The following is a 27,228-nucleotide window of genomic DNA, read 5'->3' as shown; positions in this document are numbered from 1 at the left end:
GATGCTGCCACATTGCAGATGAAGGGCATTTTTCTGTGATGCCTTACCTATTTTGTCCATTCTTCCCTCTCTATTAAACATACCATCACACAGTAATATGAAGTACAGGACATTTCATTTGTCATCTATATGTCCAGCTAGCCAGTCAAACCTTTCCCAATAATAAACAAGACTATTACAAAACCTCATGCAATCACTAGATAGACACCAAGCACTGAAAAAAAAATCAGTGATTCTCCCCATGAGGCAGAAGACAAAAAGTGATCTCTGGCATTACCCCCCTTCCCCCAGCAATGGTCCTCTGACACTCAGGCCACCAGATAATCCACGATATCGAGCACCACAGATGAGAGTGAGTCTTTGATGTCTGGTCTCTACTAGTTTTGGTAGCAATGAAGCTCAACCTTCCAGATCTAGAAATAAACCATTTGTAAAGTATGGCCTGCAGTTTGTCCAAAAAGTAAGAAAATTGGTGCAATAGGTGAGCTAAGCGGCTTTACATACTGTCAAAATGTACGTCAATGTTTCATATGGTTTTAAGTGGCATACATTTGAATAAAACTGCCTACCACTGTCCTTAGATCTGGTAAACACTTGAAAAAATCCACAAACGTCTGAAAGCAAGGAAACCAAAGAACAAGGCAGAAGCCCTCACAGTCCTAAACGCAATTTATTAAAACAGAAAATCACAGCGCCACACACATATGGTGGCTTCTTCAGAGGATACAAAGGCAACCAAACACAAGCAGTTAAATACTGAAAGTTAATTGAAGTCAACTGCTATCAATTAACCACAAATTATGCAACAAGATGCCTGCATTAAACTGAAGAAGTAAATGCAAAAGCCTCAGGCATAGTTTAAATACATGCTAAACTGTTGATGTAGTTAAAAGACTGTGACAATACAAAAGACACAATATTTTGACACAGTCAAACCCAAATAAAATTCAGTATATTTCCTAAGAAATAAAAATACACAAGAAAAAGTGTCACAAAATTGTATGTACATTTAAAAAGCAAAATGCTAAATAGTCATTCCCAAATATACATTATTTTAAAAGGGAACGACATAATAAAACAAATGAATAACTTTTACTAAAAGTTAATATAAATTCCAAAGATGTAGACAACCCACATCTAAAGTGTGACCTTAAAATTAAGTAAAAGTACTAAATGTAAATATAACAACCTAAGCCAAACCTTGCTAGGTCAAATACCAACAAAGGTAGGAAACAGTGCCACCAAGTGGCTTGACACTGTACCCACACATAGTGGGCTAATGCAAAAGGACTAAATCAAAAGTGTCAAGGCAAATGTGATTCTTAAAGTAAAAGGAACAACTATCTCATATACGATTTTAATTTGAGATAAGGTGCAATATTACAGCTTTAAGTTGCCAAAGCAATTCATTTGTCTCAAGTATAAGAGCACTAGGTCCACCACGAGGATGAACAGGAGGTGGTCAATCCCCATGAAAGAAAGCATGCCCAGGAAAAGAACAGATATGCTTGGCAAGGGCATTATCAAGTCTCTTATTCCTGATGGCATATAAGTGCTGATACAATCTGTCTTTAAGTCTTCTGTCGAATGCTGGACAGCATGTGCAAAAGCAATATAAACTACTGTTTTCGTGTCACAGGAAATACGATGATGTATAAAATATTTCCTTCCTTCAATGCAAAACTACTACCTGTTTTGATATGTGTGCATTAGTTACAGAATTCCAACGCAAAAGAACCATTAATTCTAGCACTACAAGTGCCATAAGGAGTCTGTAACAATTCTTTGATGTTTCTACCTCTTCTAAACACAACAACAGGTCTATCACCTAACTTCTCACCTACAGGTGCATTACTGGTGATGAAAACAGTTTTTAAACAAAATGTTCTGTATTGCATACGAGTTCACCCCAAATGTGGAAATGAAACTACAAGTAGAGGCCCTATGAGAGGCAGGTTCAATAGGAGACATGGCATCGGAAAAGTTGCCAGAGGCACTAGATCTACGAACCGCCACAGTGCAAGGCAACTCTTCTTGAAGCAAGAGAGGTCTGTAAAACCCACTATTCCTTTTATTCAAGACCTCTTCTATTAGTTCAGACACAAGAGTAGCTGGATAGCCACGGTTGACAAAGAGGTTTGTCAAAAATTGACATTCAACGTTAAAGTCTGACAATTGACTACAAATTCTCACAGCCCTCACAAGCTGCCCTTTGACTATTGCTTTTCTAAGTTTAAAGGGGTGAGAACTGGTATAATGAAGGAAGGAATTCACGTATGTATCTTTCCTGTAAATTGTGGAAATTAACCTTCCTGTAATACCGTCCCTAGTCAGTTTTACATCAAGGTAATTCATACTAACACCATCAAACTGGAAAGTGAATTTAAGAAACGGTGTTGTACTATTGATGTAATCGACAAAACTCTGTGCTGTTAAATGATCACCCCTAAAAAGAATAAAATGTCATCAAGGTAACGAGTATAGTAGAAAAGTTTACCATTCCACTATGAGTTGTTTAAAACAAAATTTCTTTCCCAATAGGACATACATGGGGAGCCCATGGCAACCCTCTTTTTTGAATGTAAATGTCTTTTTCAAACAGGAAATAATTTGATGACAAAATGATGTTAAGCAACTCAGTAACATTATTAATGACATTAATAGGAGCCTGAAGCTCGCAAGTCAATCCACTCAATGGCCTCCTGGTGTGGTATGGATGTATAAAGATCGACCACGCCTATGGTCAAAAGTTAACATCCATATCCAACTCAAGCCCATTTAGGTCAGAAAGAAAAGACCATGAGTCTTTACAAATAGTAGGTACACTGTCAACATACTGGTTCAGTAAAGTATCCACAATTTTGAACAAGGGTAGGTGAGGGAAAGCCTACCATCTATCAGTGCCCTCATAGGTGGATCCCCAAGGTTTTGTGAATCTTGGGATTCCAAACATGACAGGGTCTTGGCATGGAAAATGTCTATATATTTATATGTCTCCTCATCTATTCTGCCGTTGATGAAAAGACAGATGAGATTTCATATGAGTCAGAATCAAGGACCCTGTGCATTCTTTCTACATAGTCAGCCTGCTCAAAGATGGCCAAACCGCCACCTTTATCAGGCTTGATGATCCTGACCCCGACATTGGGTCATATATTTGGGAATGACTATTTAGCATTTTGCTATTTTAGCATTTTGCTTTTTAAATGTACATACAATTTTGTGACACTTTTTTCTTGTGTATTTTTATTTCTTAGGAAATATACTGAATTTTATTTGGGTTTGACTGTGTCAAAATATTGTGTCTTTTTGTATTGTCACAGTCTTTTAACTACATCAACAGTTTAGCATGTATTTAAACTATGCCTGAGGCTTTTTGCATTTTACTTCTTCAGTTTAATGCAGGCATCTTGTTGCATAATTTGTGGTTAATTGATAGCAGTTGACTTCAATTAACTTTCAGTATTTAACTGCTTGTGTTTGGTTGCCTTTGTATCCTCTGAAGAAGCCACCATATGTGTGGCTTAAACGCTGTGATTTTCTGTTTTAATAAATAGGACTGTGAGGGCTTCTGCCTTGTTGTTTGGTTGCCTTGCTTTCAGGCGTTTGTGGATTTTTCAAGTGTTTACCAGTTTCTTTTGTGGAACCTTTGACATGGAGAGCCCAGCAAGCCAAGTGATTCAAGATACTTCAAATGGGGACACTATTGGTATGCCTAACCTGCTGTTTTCGCTGTCGAGAAAATTAATGCTTCAATGAGCGCTTTAATGCATTTGAAAGCTCTTTATCTTCGACATGGTGAACCTTCAATTCTGAGACTTTCTATGAATGGGCACTGTAATGTTCCTGATTCTCAGGCATCGATATCAGCCGCACAACCTCCTAGGGCTGTTTCACCTGTAATTCAAACTTCTGGGGCTGATGCTGCTTTCCCTATTGAAAGTAATGGTAACCAGCGCTTTACACTCCTTCGAAAACGCAGAACGGACCGAAGCACTTATCGGTGGAGCCACCATATCCGAATGGATTGCCAATACAGGTGACTTTTCACTTTTTGTTAAACCTTTTAATGATGCACCGCCGGTGCAGGACCGCTCTGCTTCTGCCACTGCTGCTGTTTCTCTGGCAGACAAATTGAAACTTTTGGATTCAAAAACACTTAAACTCAGGAAAATGCAGCTGGAAACTGCTTACTTTAAACAATGCCTAAGTGAAGGCATTGTTCCGAAGGGACTTAGGTGTAATTTTGCACCATCTGGCTTGATTAATAGCGATGCTTTCCTAATTGACTTAAAGACACTTTTCCAGTCGCAGGGTTTACATCTTCTTGAGTTGTTAGTTAAACACTATTCTATTTGTATATCTGATTTGACTAAAGAGGTTTGTTTGCTTGATGAGGAAATCAGGTTGAATAACGCTTTTTCACAATTAAAATATGATCATTCACGGATTTTTTCCAGCATTGACACCTATATGGTCAAATTGAAAACAAATAAAGCCAAAAAATTACACAGGGATAGGTCATCCTATTCTAAAGATATGGCCTTCCCTAATTTACGTGTACAAATTGAGGGTAGTTTTGGGGTTAATCCATCTGAGTTACCTGAGACTGTTAGAGCAACTGGTCCTGGGTTTGTGGATAGTCAAGATGTACCAACACAAAATGACCAACGTAACCGTAATAAAATAGACAGGATACCAGTAGGGAATGAAGCGATACCTGCTGCTGGGTATGAAGGACCCCAAAATACCAGCAATAATTTTTAGGGAACAGGAACAACAGGGTCGCCAGAGGGGAATGGAACAACTAATCACAAACCCCCTTTACATTCTGAACACTCCTGTTAAGGTTGTTAAGAATATGAAAGGTGATTTTACAATTTATAATTTTTCACACCTTACCCTTGAACCAGAAATTGTCGAACTGTTAGCCTTGGGTAATACTTTTGTACCTTCTATCAAATGCGACTTGGCCAGGGTATTATTGGATTTAAAATGTTATGTACGTAAACTAAATTTGAAACTTCTGTTTAACTTTTCCACAGACTCCTGGTCTCAAGCTGAAACTGCCTAGTACTTTCAACCCGCCTCCATGTGGTCCTAAAATGTTTGAGAGTGCCTGTGAGTTGGACATCAGGTTTTTATTGAAGCGGCCTTGTGTTGGTACTAGCAATATTTCCAAGGACCAACTTGAAGCATTACGTGACCTCCGCAATGTCGGGGTCAGGATCATCAAGCCTGATAAAGGTGGCAGTTTGGCCATCTTTGAGCAGGCTGACTATGTAGAAAGAATGCACAGGGTCCTTGATTCTGACTCATATGAAATCTCATCTGTCAACGAGATGAATATCAGTGCCAGTAGGATTAGGGGTTATCTGAGGGATTTTTTCATCAACGGCAGAATAGATGAGGAGACATATAAATATATAGACATTTTCCACGCCAAGACCCTGTCATGTTTGGAATCCCAAGATTCACAAAACCTTGGGGATCCACCTATGAGGGCACTGATAGATGGTAGGCTTTCCTCACCTACCCTTGTTCAAAATTCGTGGATACTTTACTGAACCAGTATGTTGACAGTGTACCTACTATTTGTAAAGACTCATGGTCTTTTCTTTCTGACCTAAATGGGCTTGAGTTGGATATGGATGTTAACTTTTGACCATGATCTTTATACATCCACACCACACCAGGAGGCCATTGAGTGGATTGACTTGCTTTGAGCTTCAGGCTCCTATTAATGTCATTAATAATGTTACTGAGTTGCTTAACATCATTTTGTCATCAAATTATTTCCTGTTTGAAAAAGACATTTACATTCAAAAAAGAGGGGTTGCCATGGGCTCCCCATGTGGGGCAGCCATAGCCAACCTTTTTATGTCCTATTGGGAAAGAAATTTTGTTTTAAACAACTCAGAGTGGAATGGTAAACTTTTCTACTATACTCGTTACCTTGATGACATTTTTATTCTTTTAGGGTAGGGTGATCATTTAACAGCACAGAGTTTTGTCGATTACATCAATAGTACAACACCGTTTCTTAAATTCACTTTCCAGTTTGATGGTGTTAGTATGAATTACCTTGATGTAAAACTGACTAGGGCGGTATTACAGGAAGGTTAATTTCCACAATTTACAGGAAAGATACATACGTGAATTCCTTCCTTCATTATACCAGTTCTCACCCCTTTAAACTTAGAAAAGCAATAGTCAAAGGGCAGCTTGTGAGGGCTGTGAGAATTTGTAGTCAATTGTCAGACTTTAACGTTGAATGTCAATTTTTGACAAACCTCTTTGTCAACCGTGGCTATCCAGCTACTCTTGTGTCTGAACTAATAGAAGAGGTCTTGAATAAAAGGAATAGTGGGTTTTACAGACCTCTCTTGCTTCAAGAAGAGTTGCCTTGCACTGTGGCGGTTCAGAGATCTAGTGCCTCTGGCAACTTTTCCGATGCCATGTCTCCTATTGAACCTGCCTCTCATAGGGCCTCTACTTGTAGTTTCATTTCCACATTTGGGGTGAACTATGCAATACAGAACATTTTGTTTAAAAACTGGTTTTTTATCACCAGTAATGCACCTGTAGGTGAGAAGTTAGGTGATAGACCTGTTGTTGTGTTTAGAAGAGGTAGAAACATCAAAGAATTGTTACAGACTCCTTATGGCACTTGTAGTGCTAGAATTAATGGTTCTTTCTTCTGTAACTTCTGCTCACATATCAAAACAGGTAGTAGTTTTTGCATTGAAGGAAGGAAATATTTTATACATCATCGTATTTCCTGTGACACGAAAACAGTAGTTTATATTGCTTTTTGCACATGCTGTCCAGCATTCTACGGAAAGACGGACAGAAGGCTTAAAGACAGATTGTATCAGCACTTATATGCCATCAGGAATAAGAGACTTGATAATGCCCTTGCCAAGCATATCTGTTCTTTTCCTGGGCATGCTTTCTTTCATGGGGATTGACCACCTCCCTGTTCATCCTCGTGGTGGACCTAGTGCTCTTATACTTGAGACAAATGAATTGCTTTGGCAACTTAAGCTTAACGCTTTCTACCCTCTTGAATGAAAGCTGTAATATTGCACCTTATCTCAAATTAAAATCGCATATGAGATAGTTGTTCCCTTTTTACTTTAAGAATCACATTTGCCTTGACACTTTTGATTTAGTCCTTTTTGCATTAGCCCACTTTGTGTGGGTACAGTGTCAAGCCACTTGGTGGCACTGTTTCCTACCTTTTTGTTGGTATTTCACCTAGCAAGGTTTGGCTTAGGTTGTTATATTTACATTTAGTACTTTTACTTAATTTTAAGGTCACACTTTAGATGTGGGTTGTCTACATCTTTGGAATTTATATTAACTTTTAGTAAAAGTTATTCATTTGTTTTATTATGTCGTTCCCCCCCTTTTAAAATAATGTATATTTGGGAATGACTATTTAGCATTTTGCTTTTTAAATGTACATACAATTTTGTGACACTTTTTCTTGTGTATTTTTATTTCTTAGGAAATATACTGAATTTTATTTGGGTTTGACTGTGTCAAAATATTGTGTCTTTTTGTATTGTCACAGTCTTTTAACTACATCAACAGTTTAGCATGTATTTAAACTATGCCTGAGGCTTTTTGCATTTTACTTCTTCAGTTTAATGCAGGCATCTTGTTGCATAATTTGTGGTTAATTGATAGCAGTTGACTTCAATTAACTTTCAGTATTTAACTGCTTGTGTTTGGTTGCCTTTGTATCCTCTGAAGAAGCCACCATATGTGTGTGGCGAAAACGCTGTGATTTTCTGTTTTAATAAATTGCGTTTAGGACTGTGAGGGCTTCTGCCTTGTTCTTTGGTTTCCTTACTGTCCTTAGATCTGATAGTTTTTTTTATTATAGTAACACTTCTGTAATAATTATGTTATATCTTTTTGCCAGGTTCGTGATAATACATTTACTGACATTAAAAGTGAGGTCATTATTATGACACCAGATGTGTGTATTTTTGTAAACAACCTTGAGAATTTTGTCAACTTTCGTGGAAGCTATTGCATTATCAAATTTGCAGTCATCAGCAAATCTGGCCATCTGTAACTAATTTCTCACTTTTTGTATTACAAATTACAAGTCCAAAAGAAGTCACCTCAGTACAATTTCCTGTCTGATGTCACTGACTACTCCTGTCAGCACAGATAGGTAAGGCCTCCAATCCTGGCTTGTTATGTCCTATTTCTAAAACAGTGAAGCAATAGTTCATGCTTTTAAATTGTCACTTATCCTAATGAGTGGAATAATGTTGAAAGCCTTAGCAAGGTGTAGATAAGCAGTATACACTGACACCTCTTCATTATCATCTGCTATTTCCACTTCAAAGAATGCCACAAGATGCAAAATGCGAGGCCTCCCCCTCAACAAACCTGTACTGCTCCATATCTAACAGATGTGGTACCCCTGTGAAATTTAAGATAAGCCCTATTATGACTATTTCCCTAAATTTATATCTCATTCTGGTCAGACTGATGGATCTAAAATTGTTTGGACCTGATGTCAAACACCACAAACACCTGCTAGCACTGTGCAAAATTTAACAAGACCAGAAATTAACTGTCTGAAGACACTTTAGTCTCTTTTTCAATAAATATTTACTCTGTCTGTGGTTAACTTCAGTGAAGATGATGTTATAATCAAATATAGTTGGTGTCAATAAAACCTGCCCATAGAATCATAAATGGATGAATCTAATTTATCAAATGTGATTAGCATGATAAATCCAACTATGACCCTGGCACCCCATTATAATACACTCTGAAGTTGTATTCCCATGCATATCTTACAAAACGTAGTCCCAATGAAGCTCTTTAGTGGATATTTGTCTAATCATGGCTCACTAAAATATAAACAGGGCATTTTAATCACTATCCAAACATCCTTGAAAGATGCTAGAAAACTCTCTGGTTGTCTTTCGCTTCAAGATCAAAATCTCAAACACAGCTCACATGTGCTAGTGGTACAATTCCAGTTTTATAGCATAATGTGATTTTTTTCCATTAAAACTGAAGAGCGGGGCAATCTGATAAATGAGGTCAGCGAAGGCGTTGCACTTAACAATTAATTAAACTAATATAGGCAGAAGAAAAATGAGAAAGCTATAGAAGAACATATCACACAAAGGACAAGTGCGTGTTTTGTAACCGATCAAAATATAATCTTATTAAATGCCTGTTAATGCCCAAAATTCTGATATCGTAAAACAGTGACTACTCTGATGTGTCAGACTGTGGACAGATGGGATACACGGTTGAGGAAATGTATCTGGTCTCATCTATATCACAGAGATAAAAAGCCTACAATGACTAAACACAAATCGTATAGAGAACAAAACAAATTAGTTTATCTCTGGGAAGCACATTTGCCTCTTTCCCTTTGATAGAAAAGCTCCCCCAGGCTTAGTTGAAATTGTCACAACCTGGGTCAGCTACAAGAGGAGGGAACTACACCAGACAGCAATGGTGAAGCCACAGACAGTGACAGTGTGAGCTGTCATAGAAGGTCCTATACTAATGGAAAGTGTCCCTTTGTGCAGGGATTCCACTATAAGGAATACCCTTTTAGTAATAAATAAATAAATAAATAAACATATAAACATGCAGAGCTTATACATTAGCACATATTATTCAAGTCTTTCAAGAAATCAATGCAGCATTTATGTCAGCTGCACAGAAACAGCAATTCGGAAAAGTCAGGTTCCTCCTTCGATCGGCTTACTGGACAAGAGATAGTTTTCCTTTTCCAGACTGTAAGCATAACTTATAACATTTTACAAACTGTTTGGCTGCTACATGGGGGGGATAGGTAGCCCATTTTGAACTTAGCCAGAAGGCAAATAATATACTGACAATGCAAAGAAGTTCCAGGAGGACCACAGCGGTGGACAGTTGGATAAAAGGAACTTAGCTGAGGGCTTTGGGAACAATACTCTTTCTCAATATATAAGGTATGTGGGAGCTTTTACATAACATTACCAACTGCATTTTGGCTAAGAATAAAAAACTGGGTGGGAAAATCTGTCTGAGGTGTATAAAGTAATCATGCTGTCAGTCTTAACATAGTCTACAATATCCAGCCTAGCAGGATTTTACTTTAAGAACCTCTATAGTCCTTTCCCTGAGAAACTGTGGAGATGATTCCCTGAAGCTGCCAACTTATTCATGCACTATAAGCATGGGGGTTGTGCAACACCTGGAAGTACATTGCCTGTGCGCAGTTTACTATCAAATGATTGAAAATCAGAAGACTGAATCCCAAAAAGACTGAAAATGCAAAATATTGAATACATTTTTAATGCAAGGGGCAAGCCCCCCTGCTCCCCTCATGTGGGGGGGGGGGTTGTGCCCCCCACACCCCCTGCTAAATATATATACCAACTCCAAGATCGCACAACAGTGGAGAAGGGGCAAATTCCATCATTCAATATTTTGAATTTTCAGTCTTTTTGGGATGCAGCCTTTTGACTTTCAGTCATTTTATAATAAACCCCTGTGTGCATGTAGTGGAGAGGAGAGAAAGACTGATCTAGGAAAGCAGCTTTGGTCTGACATTGTGACATTTCTGGATACCCCTGTACTACTTACAGTACCTTTCTCACACATAACAACACTGTGGGAAATGTTGACAATAGCAAGAAAATGTATCTCCAAGTGGTGGGAAAATCCTGACTCACCATATGTAATGCTGAGCAAAGAATTAATCTATAAATTCAGTAATTCTTAAACAGCAACAATGGATAAAATGAGAAACGCCACTAAAGCTATCACACATTGGACCAACTTGTTGTATACCTACATCTCTTTTACTTTACTGATTTATTTAACTCTGCTACTTGGAAATGGCCCAATAAGACCAAATGGTATTCGGTGATATATAAAAAAGGGTAAAATAACATGACATAATGTATAAAACAAGAAATTTATAAAGTAGAACAAAACAGAAGCAAAAACACTTTAGAATCCATAAATGCCAATAGTTATGAGACAATTTTATTGTGAGAGGACTGTGCGGAGGTTTATTTGCTATAATTAACAAGTTATTTATAGAAAACAAGGCATGTTTTTGTTTTACCTTAAATGACTTCAATGTTTGCTGTGCATTTTTAGGTTGGGAGTAAGGCTTGGGAGTAAGGACAGGCACGGCCTTTGAGGCAATTTTTGTAGGTGATGTCCTTTCTGCTTGGGACCGGACCACTAAAGAAGAAGAGGAAATGGTTGTTTCAACAGTGGCGGTAAACTTGGGAGTGGGCAGTGACTGCTGCCTCAGGTACTTCATTGGGTCCATATCCTTGGTTGGAGAAGATGATGATGAGTCAGAATCAGCTGACTGGCTCCTTTCTAGCAGCTTTGGCATCTGCAAGCGCTCAAGCACAGCTTCACTAATGCTGAACCTTTCAACGTACTTCTGTAAGATCTTCTGAGCCTCCTCCTGGGTTTTGGCATTCTTGTAGGCCTCATGAAGAGCTCTCTCTCTATGTTCCCTGCAAAAATAAGCAAATATAAGAACTCTTGAATTGGTAATGTAAGCAATTAATTCCTTTTTGTGCAAGGAAAATGTTTATTAAAACGAATAACCTTTATTGGGGAACACATTACTCATCAGTTCATAGTGCCTGTACAATTCATTTAACTTGTACAACAAAGGGGTATTAGAAACTAAACCACGCAACTTATTGTATTATCAAACTCAGTCTGTGCTTTTATCATATAAAATCCCAGAAAGTTCTGCACTTTGACAAATTTGTACTTTAACTTAAACAAAACTATGTAGAGCTAATACTGACAGTGTTGTCTTTTTAAAAAATATCTAAGGAAAAGTGTGCTGAAAGGTGATGCAGAAACTTACAGTTTTCATGTATACATGGCTTTCCATTGTTCTTTAATGATTAAAATGCTGCTTAGCTGCTAATTTATCTCTTTTACTCACTCCAATAATGTACAAATGGTTTAAAGATGTCTTGAAGGGATGCTGAGCATCAGACAGTACCCATACAAGGCATGTGGTCAGATGGGTATTCAGTGGACAGCATGATGTACTAAAACAGAAAGAAGCTTATATACACTGTATGCTTTATGGATATTCATCAAACTGAGTAGGAATGTTTTCATGGTTATTGCTTCCAAATAACCATGAAAACATTCCTACTCAATTTAACAAATTATTTACCGAAAGAGTCCAGACCCTTGCCAATGCCCAAAATAGAACTAGCAGCCCCACACCAATAACTACCCCAACCCACACCAATATACAAAACAATAGCCCCAGTTCCACCTCCACTCTGTATCCACCAAATCAATATCTAAACTCCTTGGTAAACTTAAACCAAGCACTCTAGCAGCTGATAAGCTGCCAGCAGACTTCCCTGTGATCTCAGCTGAAGATACAGCCTATCCTGTCTCTATTCTAATAAACAGGTCTCTCTCAGAATGCAAAGTCCCCACCTCATGGAAACATCATATATAATGCCACTGCACAAAGGAGGCAACTCCTTAGAGCTCACCAACTATTGCCCAGTAGCAATCCTATCACCTTTATCCAAAATACTAGAAAGAGTTGTTCATACTCAACTAGTACAGTACCTCCAGAATAACTACTCTCCATATCCCAGCATGGCTTTAGACCTTCCCATAGCACCATGACAGCACTATCATTCACCAACATAGTTAACCACCACAGAAACAAGGGTCTATTTGTTTCTTCCATATTCTTAGACCTATCAAAAGCCTTTGACATGGTAAACCACAGTCTGCTTCCTGATACTCTATCCATCCTAAATATAAGTACCTCCTCTATATCATGGTTCAACAGCTACTTATTTGCCCATCAGCGAGCAGTCCTATGGCAGGACCAGTTGTCCCCCCTGTTACAAGTAACCATAGGAGTCCCTCAAGGATCCATCTTTGGCCCATTGCTGTTCTCTCTATTTACAAATCAGATCTCTTCATCCTCTCCCACTGCCTCAATAGTACAATATGCAGATGACACTACCCTCATATGTGCTGCCCCTACCCTTAGTGAATTGCAAACCCTTACCCAAAATAACTTCACCCTAGCCAAAACTTGGTTCACTAACATAAAACTTCTTTTTAATCCCACCCCAAAAAAAAATAATTATTTTCAGTCCTGGCAGAGCTCCTCCCCTAAATAATAATTTCACCATTAGCTCCAAAGAAAACATTCAAATCAGTCCAACCACACACACTAAACTGCTAGGAAGATAAATAGACACTAACCTGCAGCTTGACATCCACATAGCACAAACCATTAAGAAAGTTAATAAAAAACTTGGTCTCCTCTACAGGAACAAACAGTTTATGACAAAATGCACCAAAGTAACCATTGCAAGGACTCAACTTCTATCCACCCTCCTCTATGCCTCTCCAATCTTGACCAATCTCCACCAAACTGAGCTAAATAAAATGGAATCTTGCTACAACAAGAATGCCAAGTTTGCTACTGAAGCCTGGCTTGAGTTGCCTCATATACTTCTACTCAATCAACTCTCTATAGCACACAAACTCTACAACCTTTCTGAGATAACTCCAGCACTTCTGCAGCTAATTCAGCCCCACATTCCCTCTAGAGCCTTAAGATCTAGTAACCAGAACCTTATAACTGTCATCAAACATAAAAACGAAGCTGCTAAGTCCCTCTTTGCCAGCACCATTGCCAAAACCTGGAACACACTGCCAAGCCAAATAACTTCTACCACCTCCTTTAGTCAATTCAAAAAACTCCTGAAAACCCACTATCTAAGTAACTGGCTATGCTCATGCCACTCACCAGGCTAATCCATACCAAGAGAATTTGTCAGGGTACAGCTATGTATAAACAGTTTCTCCCATGAAAGCTTCCAAACCCGTAAACATTTACCTTACAAAACTTATAACTGCAAAAGAAAAAAAAATGTACCTCTGATTGTCTACTGTAAGAAATGTTAATCACTAGCATGGTGTCCTGTTGTGTGTATACATGCTATATGTTTGTTAATCACCAGCATGTTGTCCTGCTGTGTATATACTCCATATGTATGTATGTTCTACTTCATTTTACTCTCATGTAATGTATTGTAATGTGGAGCTTTTCTCCCTGGGCCTCCGCTGAAAATGGACCTGTGTGCCGTCAGACTTTCCCAGTAAATAAATGTAAAATAATATAAATAAAAAATATTGCCAGTGGGGTCGGTAGATACTGATAATAATAAGGGTTGCATCCTATCCAGAAGGTGTATAGCTAACTCCAGAGACTATCACCTAAAAGCCCGTCCATGAGAAAGGGTTCTAAGATAAGAACATGTCCTCCAAAAACCTAATGAGAAATAAGATGGGCTAAACAGTAGGACTAGCCAAAATCTGTAGTTGGGCTGTCACTGTATGTTACTTTGTTACTTTTGTTCTGTACACTTAGATTGCTTGATTGTCTTTACTCATTCTATTACAATGTTATTTTCACGTTACTAAGGTGTCAGACGTTTGAATTTGCTTTAAATAAAAAGTAAAAGGAAGAATAGCTCTTTGAGTAGCTTTTTGTATATTTGGATTTTAAGTGGATGTTTTTCATCAGTTGTTTGAGTGTATTTGAATTATCCGGTTGGAAAGTTTGCATTTTTTGTTCTTGTTTTACCGTAGTATTATTTAAACGTGCTTCCTCAGTTTTCAATGCTCTGTGTTATGGCACAAAACAAACCCCGTGTTTCTTTCTCTGAGGCCACAGGGAAAACGTGGTTGTAAATCGTGGGATTGATAGAAGTTAAGCTTTTTATTTAAGGTAAGGAAAACAGTTCAAGGTTTTCTTGTTACAGGTGTCAGAAGAGAACATTCTCTGAGTATATCTACTGTTTCTCACTTTAGCCCATTGCTCCCTGTTGTTTTCTTAAGCCCAGTTGCTCATTTGTGGGTGCAAAGTAACTTTTATTCAAAGAACAATGTACTGTATATGTGTGTGCGTGTATTGCAATCCTCATGTAAGATAACTTCTACATTCTTTGAATATTCAGGTCAGTCCACACATCCTCATCATTAATTAGATGTAAGAAGCACGTGGACAGAAGATTTGCACATCATGCATGTTTTTAACTGAAACAGACATCATCATTTTCAAAGAACCAACACTCCCCACGAAAATTAACATAACTCCCCCAATTCAGTATCAGAATGAAATGTATTAGCTTTCATTTGCTAAAATGCTTTCTAATTTACAATGGGATTAGTTCAGACAAATTCCTTACTTTTAGTATCAACTCATAGATTCATAGATTCATAGACTGTTACTAGGGTAACGACCCAGGTGGCCTTTCTAAGCTTAGCCAAGTTTTCTTGAAAGAATAATGATGCACTTTATCCACACAGTACATTGAGGGACAGGCATTTATAAGTTACCTCTACACATAAGGGACATTGATGCCCAGCCTGTTGTACAATTCCTTTTACCCATTCACTGGTATAAGTTGCACTTAAACTGGGTAACAGATGAACTCAGCTTCACATGGCTGGGAAACCTGTTTGCATAGGAGGAGCAGTCTCTTGGACACATATCTGTCTCTCCAACATGTTCTGTTTAAGTTACAGACAAAATTCAGGTTCCTAGACCTTGTATTTCTGGTACCGTTTGACTTACAAATATGTAGGATATTCATAAGTGTGGGGTTTGAGGATGCCTTGTAAGTCAGGCATAGATCAACCCTCAACAATCTATAGGAGACTGCCTAGAGGGAAAGGGCTTTAAGGCATTCTGCTAAGGCATGTTTGTTATGCCTTGTATTCTTTTTGTAATTTTTGTACAGAACTTCTGAGGTTGCTCTAGTTGCTATATATCCCTGATCAGGTACATGCCAAACAGAGCACTGTACTCTATGATTGGTCTGATAAGGGTGGAGTACAGTGGGATAATGACCTCTTTGGGCCTACTTGGCCCTTACTTATAAGTTGTGCAACATAAAAGGATTTCCTCACCACTGTGGCTAAGTAGTGGTCAAAGGTTAGGCTACTGTCTATGTGTGTACCCAGATCCCTGACCACTGGGTCAGCTCTTAGAGGCATATTATCAACAATATAATTAGTAAACGAAAAATAGGCACCAGAGGTCCAACTAGCTCCAACACAAGATTCTTTATTAGCGAAAACCACAAAAACACATAAATGCTGTTTACACACTCCTTTTACGTTTTTCTCTCAAAAACTTCATCAGATAAGGCTTAGATCGGCCAAACTGTAAAAAACATTTATGAGATAATTCCCTTATAAACTATACAACTGTAAATATATTTATATTTATATATTTTTACTTAACAGTATAAGTTTTAAAGTTTTAAAGACAATATTTGGTTTTATCAATTTATATGGCCAAGATTTTTTCATTGTTCATTTTAGATTTATGTGTATTTTCATGTTTGTCTAGTAGATGGTGCTATCACATTACATTATTTTATATACAGATGAATTTTATTGTTGTATTATAGGTTCATAGGTTCATAAGTAGGTACTAGGCTATCTGCCCGAGGCATTTATAAGCCTAGCCAGAGTGTGTCAGCTTTCGCCACCCCATTGAATAATTAACTGAGCCTCTGTCAAGCAGAGCCAATGAAGTGATTCCAGAGGTGTAGTTTCTGTTACCCATCCACTCATCAAGGTTTCTGTTGAAGAGTGTTAGTGAGGGGCTCTGCCTAATGTAGTTTGGAATTTTGTTCCAAAGCATGGGGAGTCTCTGTGACAGGAATCTATTCCTCCAGCATGTTCGATTTATTGTTTTGGCAAGGTTTAGCTCACTAGAGTGCATGGCTCGCAATGACTTGGATTTCTTTAGGTGGAGCATGTCCATCACTTCTGAGATGGACATGGCTTTGTAAGTCAGGCAGAGATCACCTCTGAGTAAGCAATATGCCACTGAGTACAGCCAGTGTTTTTTCAGTCTGGCTGCATAGGACTTATGTTTGAGGCCAGTAAACCTCTTGGTGAGATAATTTTGTGGTCTTTCCAGCTGTTAGAAGTGTCTTGTGAGGTACATCCCAAATGGGGCATTGTACTCTATGATGGGTCTGATGAGTGACAAGTAGAGGGGCACTATAACCTCTTTATTTCTAGATGCAAACCCTTTAGTAATTAGATGGGCCACATAGAAGGATTTCCTAACTACTTTGGCAATATGATTGTCAAAGGAGAGATTGCTATCTACCTGGGTCCCCAGATCTCTTATTACCCCTTCTATATTAAGGGGGCTGCCACCTATGTGGTATTTCATGGGTGTTTTGTTTTTCCTAAGTGGGATGACTATGCATTTTTTGGCATTTAGCTTGAGGCCATGACTTTGACACCAGGTGTCCGTCTCAGTAAGGTCCTTTTGGAGGATGTCCATGTCAGCAGTAGAGTCAATTATAGCTCCCAGTTTGCAGTCATCAGCGAACTTGGTTAGCCATAGTCCTCCTGTGTTTGCCTGTACTTCTGAGAAGTATATGCCGAACAGTAGGGGTCCCAGAACTGAGCCTTGCGGGACACCACTTGTGACTGGTTTAAAGTCGGACCTGGAGCCTGCTATTCTTACCGTGTGAGTTCTGTCTGTAAGCCAGTTGGCAACCCATGTTGTGACGTAGGGGTTTATGTTCAGGCTGGTGAGTTTTTCTGTAATACCTGAGTGGGGAATGGTGTCGAAAGCCTCAGCGAGGTCAAGGTGGGCTGTGTGAACCACCTTTCCTTCATCTATGGCCTTGGTGACTGTCTCAAAGAAGTCAACCAGGTTTAGTAGGCATGATCTGCCCTTAACAAAGCCGAACTGGGTCGAGTCAAGTGTTTGGAGGGTCCCAATGTCTTTGTTAATGAGTTCCATGATGATGCGCTCCATAACCTTGCAGACCAGGCTAGTCAGGCTTATGGGGCGATAAGTTACCAGGGTTAGTTGTGGCCCCTCCTTTGTGGAGTGGAATAACCATTGCTGTGTGCCATTCTATGGGCACATAGCCTGTGGAGAGGCTGAGGTTGAACAGCGTGTTTAGGTTGGAGGTTAGTTCATTCTGTAGTTTGTGCAAGACACAGCCTGGGACACCATCTGGCCCCACTGACGCTGTGTTTTTGGCTTTTGAAAGGGCTGCTTTCACCTGTGCATCTGTGATTTCCAGGACAGTACACTTTTCCGGTATTGTTGTGGGCCCTTTTGGGGGAGAAAGGGGGGCTGAAGTTTGCACTGAATCTAGCTGCCAGGATGTTGGCAATATCAGTAGGTTCAGTATATTTTGTGCTATTTTGCACTAGTTCAGTGCATATGTGTGAGTTGCCATTTAGATTCCTAACATAGATAAAGAAGGCTTTGTGGTTATCTTTTGAATCCTTGGCTATTTTTCTTTTGAAGTTAACCTTGGATGATTTTATGAGGGACCTCAGTTTCTTACTGATACTGATCAGGGATGTCTTTCTTTCTTGGGATTTGCTTTTTTTCTAAACTAGTTTCCTCCTTCTATTGTATAGCCTGTTTATGGCAGGGGTCCACCAGACTGGTTTCCTTCTCTTACAGGAGTGAATCTTGGTTTTGCTAGGGATGGCATGATCCATGCATCTTTGCAGGTGCTCATAGAGTGCATTTGTAAAGGTTTCTGCATCTTGGGCAGCGTTATCCTTTAGCGTGGGGGCTGTGAAACTTACCGACTCTGTCTTAAGTAAGGTGAAGTTTGCTTTAGAAATTTATTTTACTGTGGTTTCCTTAGTTGGGGGTGGTGGTGGGGTGTGGACATCCAGAGTGATTAGTTTATGGTCTGATCTAACCAGTGACGGGTTGACCTCTGGTGTGGAACACCTGTTGCCCATGTTGGTGATGACCAGGTCCAATATGTTTTCACCTTTGGTAGGGCAGTTTACCAGCTGATCCAGGGCATTTGAGTTGATGAATTCCAGGAAACGCTGGGCCTAGGAGTTTGTACTCAAGTAGTTTTCCCAGTTAATGGCAGGGTAATTGAAATTGCCCAGTATCAGGGTGTTCAGTAGGACCTTCATGTTTTCCAGTGTTTCCAGAAAGGTGCAGGCCACAATTTGCATTGCAGATTTGCCCGAAGTTAGTTGCACATGGATGATCTCAGAGGTATCATGCTGCGCCACTAACCTGGAGGTGTGGGTATCCTTGATGAATATAGATAGACACCCCCCCTCCTTTTCTGTTTTAGTCTGTGTTCTGTGGCAAAACGTGGTATGAGTGGTAGCCCGGTAGTGCTGGGGTGCTCTCAGGAGCCTTAAACCAGGTTTCAGTTTCTGTACAGATGTCGATATTCTTCATACTGAGGAGTGCTTTGAGTGTGTGGATTTTGAGATTTAAACTCCTGGCATTGAGTTGCATAACCCTCAGTTTTTTGTTAATTGTGCTGTTTACGGAGGTGGGTTTGACTTTTGAGTCTTGCCTAAAAAGGCACTATGGAGCCAGCAAGAGCCTTGGCCAGTATTCGAAAGCCTAGGGGTGACAGGTGCAAGCCGTCTCTTGCGAAGCAATGTGGCTTGTCGAGCATGTCATCCCAGGCTGACAGACACTGGATCCCCTTTGAATGACACCAGAAGCTTAGCCAATTGTTGAAATTGAGCATTTTCTCTTTATACTGAGTTATCATTCTTGGTGAGGGCAGGATGCTACTCAGGGTCACGGTCATACCAGCCTGGGCTACATGATCAAAGAGCTCTTCCATGTCTCTTTTAATGTAGTCCAGGGAGGTACATCTCAGGTCATCCACACCAACATGAACAATGACAGAGTCATATTTGTACTTGTTCTGGAGTGACCTGAGTGCTTGTGTTATGTGGCGGATTCTGGCTCCCAACAGGCAGCTTACAAGTAACCTTCTGCTTGTCCAGACTAGTGAGTGGGACGTCATGATACATTTTGTTTTAATTTATTAACTTATTACCTATTTATTACTTATATTTATATTTTATTCATTCATCCACTGTTCAGAATATGTAGAGATAGAATGTTTTATGAAAGGTTTACACAAATGTTAAAATGATTTTATGATTCCACTTGGTTTACTAATGTTTCATTATTCATGATTCTTTAACATATTTAATTCATTACAGCATTGCATTGGATAATTGGGGGGGGGGTTAAAAAGGTTTTTAAACAAGATTTAGAGTTAGTACGCTCATCTGATGAAGTCTTTAAGACAAAAATGTAAAAGGAGTGTATGAACAACGTTTAAGCGTTTCTGTGGTTTTCGCTAATAAAGAATTTTGTGTTGGAACTGGTTGAACCTCCGGTGCCTGCTTTTCATTTATTGGTTTACTTTGGGGGACTTTTACCACCTTTTTGGTTTATCAGTTTGGATTCTTGTGGTTATGGAAGCACAACCTGGATCCAGCACTGACTATGGCATTAAAGGAAGTGAAGTGGGTGAGCTTTGTAAGCTTACTGGACAGCTCATGCAGTTGGTGGGGCTGCTTACAACAATTAGCCAATCCATGGCTTCGTTAGCCTCAGGAGTAACTTTGCCTGGTAATCAGGAAGTGTTTTGGTGTTCAGCTTCGAATGAAGGAATGGAAGGTCACAACAGAGCATCTGAGCAGAATAACCCTTTGAATTTTAATATCCAACGGCCGCAGTTTAGAAGGATTTCCACACATTTCTTTTCATGCAAACAATGGAGAACAATCAGTGGGGATGAATATTAGTCCTCACAACCCACCTGTGGCTGCAGAAACAGGAACAGACATTGTTTCATGTCTGCCAGGTACTAAAAGGCAGTTTAAAGATATTTTGAACTTTAAATTTGATTTTAAAGAACAGGTTTGTGTTCCAGCTAACAGTGGCTCTTATGCCAACATGTTAAAAGACTTGGACATATTATTATATAAATATAAAATGTGGGAAATGGATAACTCATATCTTAAACACTGTTTACAGTTAAATATTGTACCAAAAGGGTTAAGGGTATGTAAATACCCTAACAATGTTAAAGATGGATCTGAACTTCACCATGATCTTGTTTTAGCTTTTGACAAATGTGGTGCGGACATTATGAAAGCTATTATGAGAAATAATGGTCTGGAAATGGAAAGTACTTATAATTTGACATAGCGTACTAACAACAGTATTATTAATGATTTGATGTTCAGTATTGATAAAAGTCAAGTATTTTGATTTATTGAAAAACATTGAAACCAAATGTAAAGAAGTACAAGTTAGGAAACTGAACAAGATAGAAAGAGATGTGAATGAATACACAAATAATATACATTATCCTAAACCTAAGCAATTTAATGGAGGTAAACACTTCAGAAATGTGAATAATAGAGGGTGGGTGAATGAAGAATTACACAATGAAGGCTATGTTGAGAATATGAACACACAGGACCCTTTAGAAGTTCTACGCCTTCGGAGGTCGGAAAGACTGAGGAACAAAAAACCTGTGAATTACAGGCCGGGGAATTACAGACAAAAGAGATGGGCACCACAGGACAAAACCTACTGGAGATAGATCATCAGGCAAATATTATGCAGGATGGATTTATACACAGCTATAAGAGATTTAACATGTTTAACTACACCAACATGAATATTACTAAAGGACATTTTGAATTATTTTTAAAAGGTTTTATTTTTATACCTAGAGTTAAAATTAATATATTTAATTTATTGGTGGACTTTAAACTTTTTATTAGGAAGAATAATTTAAAATTGTTTTTTGTGGGAAAGAGAAAAGAAATATTAACAATGAATTCGTTAAGAAAAGCACTTTTAACCCACCTTTGCATCCTCAACTCAAGAATTTTGAGGTTATGGTGGAAAATGAGTTAAGAGAAGTACTTAAGGATAATAAGGTAACACCTAACATGACTAAAGAAGAAAGAGACATCTTACAAGAATGTAAGCAAAACAAAAATTGATGGATCATGAAGCCTGACAAAGGTGTGTGTGTGTGTGTGTGTGGGGGGGGGGGGGGTGTTGTACTGATGGACAACATAACTTATTAAGGCAAAATGTTAGATATACTTAGTGATGACAGTAAGTATACAAGAGTTTCATTTAATGAAGTTAACATTGCCTACAAAAAGATTTCAATGTGTTTGAATGACTTATTACTGGAGGGGCTTATTGATAGGTAGACATACAACTTTTTACATGTCGACAAACCTAGAGTTCCCTATATTTTCGGCATTCTAAAGGTCCACAAAGACATATCCAACCCTCCATTGAGACCTGTTGTCTCAGCTGAAGGGTCTGTTATGGCACCTTTAGCAAAATACATAGATCATAAATTAAAAAATCTAGTCTTGAGAAGTGCAAACATTCTAAAGGATACATGGGATTTTTTAAGACGGCTCAATAATTTATTGTATTCTGAGGAATGCAATTTATTATGTTAGATGTGGTAGATTTATTTACCTGTATACCACATGATGTTGGTTTAACATGGTTTGAAGAATCCTTAGCAGGTTTTAGGGACATTTCTTATAATGAATTTCGTACATGTTTAATTTTAATGGACCTAGTTTTAAAGAATAATTTTATATTTTTTGAAGGAGAGTATTATAGACAACTTAGTGGAGTGGCAATGGGTGCACATTGTGCCCCTACTTATGCCAACAGTATTCTTTCATATTCCACGGTGGTGCAGCAGTAACATTGTTGCCTCACAGCAAGAGGTTCTCCCGTTCGATTCTCGGCTGGTGTGCGGGGAGTGCATTCTGTGTGGAGTCTGCATGTCCTCCCCGCGGTTGGGTGGGTGTTCGAAAGACATGTGCAAATGGGCGTGTCTTCGTTGAAGGTTGAACATCGAGCTGGCACCTTGGCATTCGTGAAAATCTACTGCCAATCATTAGCAGACCGGAGTTCCGCTGTGGCGACCCCTAACCAGGAAAAGCCAAAAGACAACAACAACAACAATGGGAAGGTAAATATGTGTTTAATTCTGAGTACAGGCAATATTGGAGTTTTTATGGGCATTTTTATAGATGATATATGCCTGTTTTTGGTCAATACAGAGAATACATTTAAAGAATTTTTAGATTATTTGAGTACCACTAATGTTTTAAAGTTTATATATAAGTTTAATATCACAGAATTAAATAATTTGGATGTAAATATACAAAAGGTTAACAATGGTTTTAGATCTAAAATATACAGGAAAAAGACCTTCTCAAATTCATACCTACACTATACCAGTGCCCACCCCCCGATACCAGAAAACAGGGGTAGTAAAGGGGCAACTGTTTCATGCAAGTAGGATGACCTCAGATAACAGTGATTTTAAAGCTGAGTGTGAATTTTTAATGAAAACTGTTTAAGGTCAGAGGTTACCCTAGTGAATTGTTGAAGGAAATACATGGAGAAGTACTAGAGGCAAGGAAAACAAGGTTTGCTCTCATTTTAGGTATATAAAATTATAGTTCAGAGAACATTAACTCAGGTAAAAGCACTGAAAATGAAGTTTATCAATCTGCTTTAACTATTACATTTGATGGGGAAACCGGATTAGTAAGGAGAACCATTGAAAATGAGTGGAGCAAATTTGCAAGGATATCAGACCTGAATATTATTTTTGAAAAAACACTCAAATGTACCTACAGGAAGGGATGTAATATTAAAAATATAATAGAGAGGAATACACAATATAATAATGGGGGCGGATACTTAAATAACAGGAAAGGTACGTACAAATGCGCTAACTGCAATCAATGTTCATATATACGGCCTGGAGACACAATACATTTTAAATGTAGGAATAGGTATATCAGTACTTATGCAAATTGTAATACTAATGGGGTGATATATGTAGCCCTATGCAATGCATGTGATTCATTCTATGTCAGAAAGAAAATTAAAACAAAGAATGTATGAACATAGATATATTAGGAGAATTAATGAAAATAATGCTTTGTTTAAACATACACAAGTGTGTAACAGGGCTGAATTTAGTTTTTTTGCGATTGATGTTACACCTATAGACCCGAGAGGAGGCCACTAGGAAACCAGGTTAAGTATAGGGAGCTTTGCTGGCAATTAGTTTTGAAAGCCAGCAACCAACCAGGGTTGAATGATACAGTTTTCACTGTTACCTGTATTAAAGCTTAGATCACCCAAACTGTAAAAAACATTTATGAGACAATTCCCTTATAAAGGATATACAACTATGCAACTGTAAATATATTTATATTTATATATTTTTAATTAACAATATAAGTTTTAAAGTTTTAAAGACAATATTTAGTTTTATCAATTTATAAGACCAAGATTTTTTCATTGTTCATTTTAGCTTTGTATGTATTTTCATGTTTGTCCTGAAGATGGTGCTACCACATTACATTATTTTATATACAAATTAATTTTATTGTTGTATTAAATGATACATTTTATTTGTTTTAATTTAACTTATTACCTATATATTACTTATATTTATATTTTATTAATTCATCCACTGTTCAGAATATGTAGAGATAGGATGTTTTATGAAAGGGTTACACAAATGTTAAAATGATTTTGATTCCACTTGGTTTACTAATGTTTCATTATTCATGATTCATTAACATATTTAATTCATTATAGCATTGCATTGGTTAATTGGGGGGGGGTGTTTAAAAAGGTTTTTAAACAAGATTAAGGGTTAGTGAGCTCATCTGATGAAGTTTTTAAGACAAAAAAGTAAAAGGAGTGTGTGAACAACATTTATGTGTTTCTGTTGTTGTGTCTTTCAGCTTTTCCCAGTTAGGGGTCGCCACAGCGGAACTCCGGTCCGCTAATGATTGGCAGTAGATTTTTACGTGCCGAGTTGCCAGCTCTGATGCACAACGTTCAATGAAGGTACGCCCATTCACGCATGTCTCCACACAGAAGACGCTCTAGCTGAGAATCGAACAGGACAATGTCTAACTGTGAGGCGACAACGCTACCGCAGCACCACCACCGCGTTTATGTGTTTCTGTGGTTTTCACTAATAAAGAATCTTGTGTTGGAAGTGGTTGAACCTCCGGTGCCTATTTTTCGTTTATTGGTTTACTTTGGGGTACTTTTACCACCTTTTTGGTTTATCAACAATGTAATTAGCATGGATGGTTGACTTCCCAAAGGACAAAGTTATGCTTTCCTTAGCACTGAGATTAAGACTATGGCTTTGGCACCATTTGTTAGTCAGAAATAGACATTCTTGAAGAATGCTAGTGTCTACAGTGTTGTCAGTGATAGCTCCCAGCTTGCACTTATCTGCAAACTTATAGCTCCCAGCTTGCACTCATCTGCAAACTTAGTCAGCCATAAACTTTCAGCATTTGCTTCCATTTCAGAGCAATATATGCCAAAAAGGAGCGGGCCCAGTACTGAGCCCTGAGGGACTTTGCTATGAATGGCCTCTTGGTGGAGGTGTCCTCACCTATTATGACCTCCTGGGTCCTATCAGTGAGCCAGTTGGGTATACAGCAGATGATAAAAGGGTTTATACCTAAATTAGTTGTTGTGTCTTTCGGCTTTTCCCGGTTAGGCGTAGCCACAGCGGAACTCCTGTCCGCTAATGATTGGCAGTAGATTTTTATGTGCCAAGTTGCCAGCCCTGATGCACAACCTTCAACGAAGGTATGCCCATTCATACATGTCTCCACGCAGAAGACGCTCTAGCTGAGAATCGAACAGGACAACGTCTTACTGTGAGGCGACAATGCTACCGCAGCACCACCACCATAAGCTTGTCTATACTGCCTGAATCGGGTATTGTATCTAAGGCCTTGGCCAGGTCGAGGTAAGCTGTGTGCACAGTTTTACCTTCATCCAATGCTTTGGTGACCCTTTCAAAAATGAATTCCCACTGAATGTTGATTTCTTGTCCTTTCTGATTTTCATCTCTTTTTGTTTTGCTCATTATTATTCTATTGCATTTCTTTTCCCTTTCCCTCCCCAAATTCTCCTTGCTATCCTGTCCGCTCTAACTCAGCCACAGGAACAACCAGCATATCTTATTTAGCTATGTTCCTGTGCAAACCATTCCATACTATATTACTATAAGTAACACTAATCATAATATTTACAATATTTAGAAATACCCTCAGATTGCAGCAGCATTATCTTCTTACCTACTTTTCTTCTAGTCCTTAATTGTGCATTGTCCTATATCTTAACCAGGGGGGGCTACTTAGCTTGGTACATTTGCCTATTTCCCCTAAACCCACTTTCCTCTTCTTCTTCTCTCATGTTTTCTGCTAGCATGATTACCTCATCTACTGTTGGGCTTTCATTTCTATTTTCGTGTAATTGTTTTTTTTTTGCCATTAATGTTGCAATCCATAACAGTTCTTTCACTCTCTTGTCATTTCCCACCAACCTACCTATTCCCATGAACAAAAGCCTTTCATTTTTCACAAACTCTTTCTAGTGATTCCTTTTAACGTCTTTTCTAACCTTCTCTTTTACTTCTTTAACTTTTGACAGCTCCAGAAAATATATACTCAGTCGCTTCTTTCTTCATCCTTGTACCTTCAATATCCCCTCTCCACAGCTGGAAATATTCTCTGCAGCCTTAATGGTATAGAAACGTATTGGTGCAAGCACTTCTATGCAAATATTGTCAGCTTTATCAAATGTATAGGTTTATTATATAGCTGGCAAATCAATTCCCACTGCCCCTCATGAATGTCTGTGTTTACCTGTCTGCACTACTCATCTTTTAATTGTATGCTTATTTCATTCAGATCCCTCTTTAATAGTTAACATCATTTGGAAATCGAGTTACAGTCCCCCATTTCTTTCCCTCCGAGTTCTCATAACCTGCTTAATTAGCACTTGCAACCTTCCTTCATAATAACTTTTGAATTCCTCCTTACCACTTGAAAATACGCCCTCACAGAAACTGCATACTTTACCTGTGCCTCCTCCAAGGATATGACATTATCAGCTGTCAGAAACTGGTCCAAATATTTGAGTTCTATCTGATGTTTTCTCTGTCTAACAAAAGCATTATTTATCCCTCAGACATGCAACAAGCTATAAGGGAATTAACAAACATCCTAACATGTGTGGGAAAAGACATTTGCTTAGCAAAATCCTTCCATCACCTGATGCAGTGCCTTAACAACAAGACAAAAGTTTGACATTCAGTCAGTGGCTAAGGATATGAAGTAACAGGGGAGTGAGTGCCAGCCAGCCTCCAATGAGATGTACAGCCAACTGGACTGCTTGGCACCAAATGGGCTTCACCCCACTCTCCAGTGAGTACAAGCAATGAACAGGAAATCTTCCATCCT

General features: G+C 38.6%; 1 protein-coding gene across 6 annotated transcripts in view; it reads right to left on the bottom strand.

The window, feature by feature from the left end:
- Positions 1-27,228, bottom strand: part of LIMCH1 (LIM and calponin homology domains 1) — a 1,973,196-nt gene that overhangs the window by 322,669 nt on the left and 1,623,299 nt on the right. For all 6 annotated transcript variants that reach the window (XM_044061504.1, XM_044061502.1, XM_044061501.1 and 3 more), the window contains one exon: positions 11,114-11,522. In XM_044061504.1, coding sequence (XP_043917439.1) covers positions 11,114-11,522 — 409 coding nt within the window. The remainder of the gene's footprint in view (positions 1-11,113; positions 11,523-27,228) is intronic.

Source organism: Protopterus annectens, chromosome 2.part0, assembly GCF_019279795.1.
Source record: "Protopterus annectens isolate FY-2018-M chromosome 2.part0, PAN1.0, whole genome shotgun sequence".
In the NCBI taxonomy this organism is placed as follows: domain Eukaryota; kingdom Metazoa; phylum Chordata; order Ceratodontiformes; family Protopteridae; genus Protopterus; species Protopterus annectens.
This window is presented reverse-complemented; position numbering and strand designations above follow the sequence as displayed.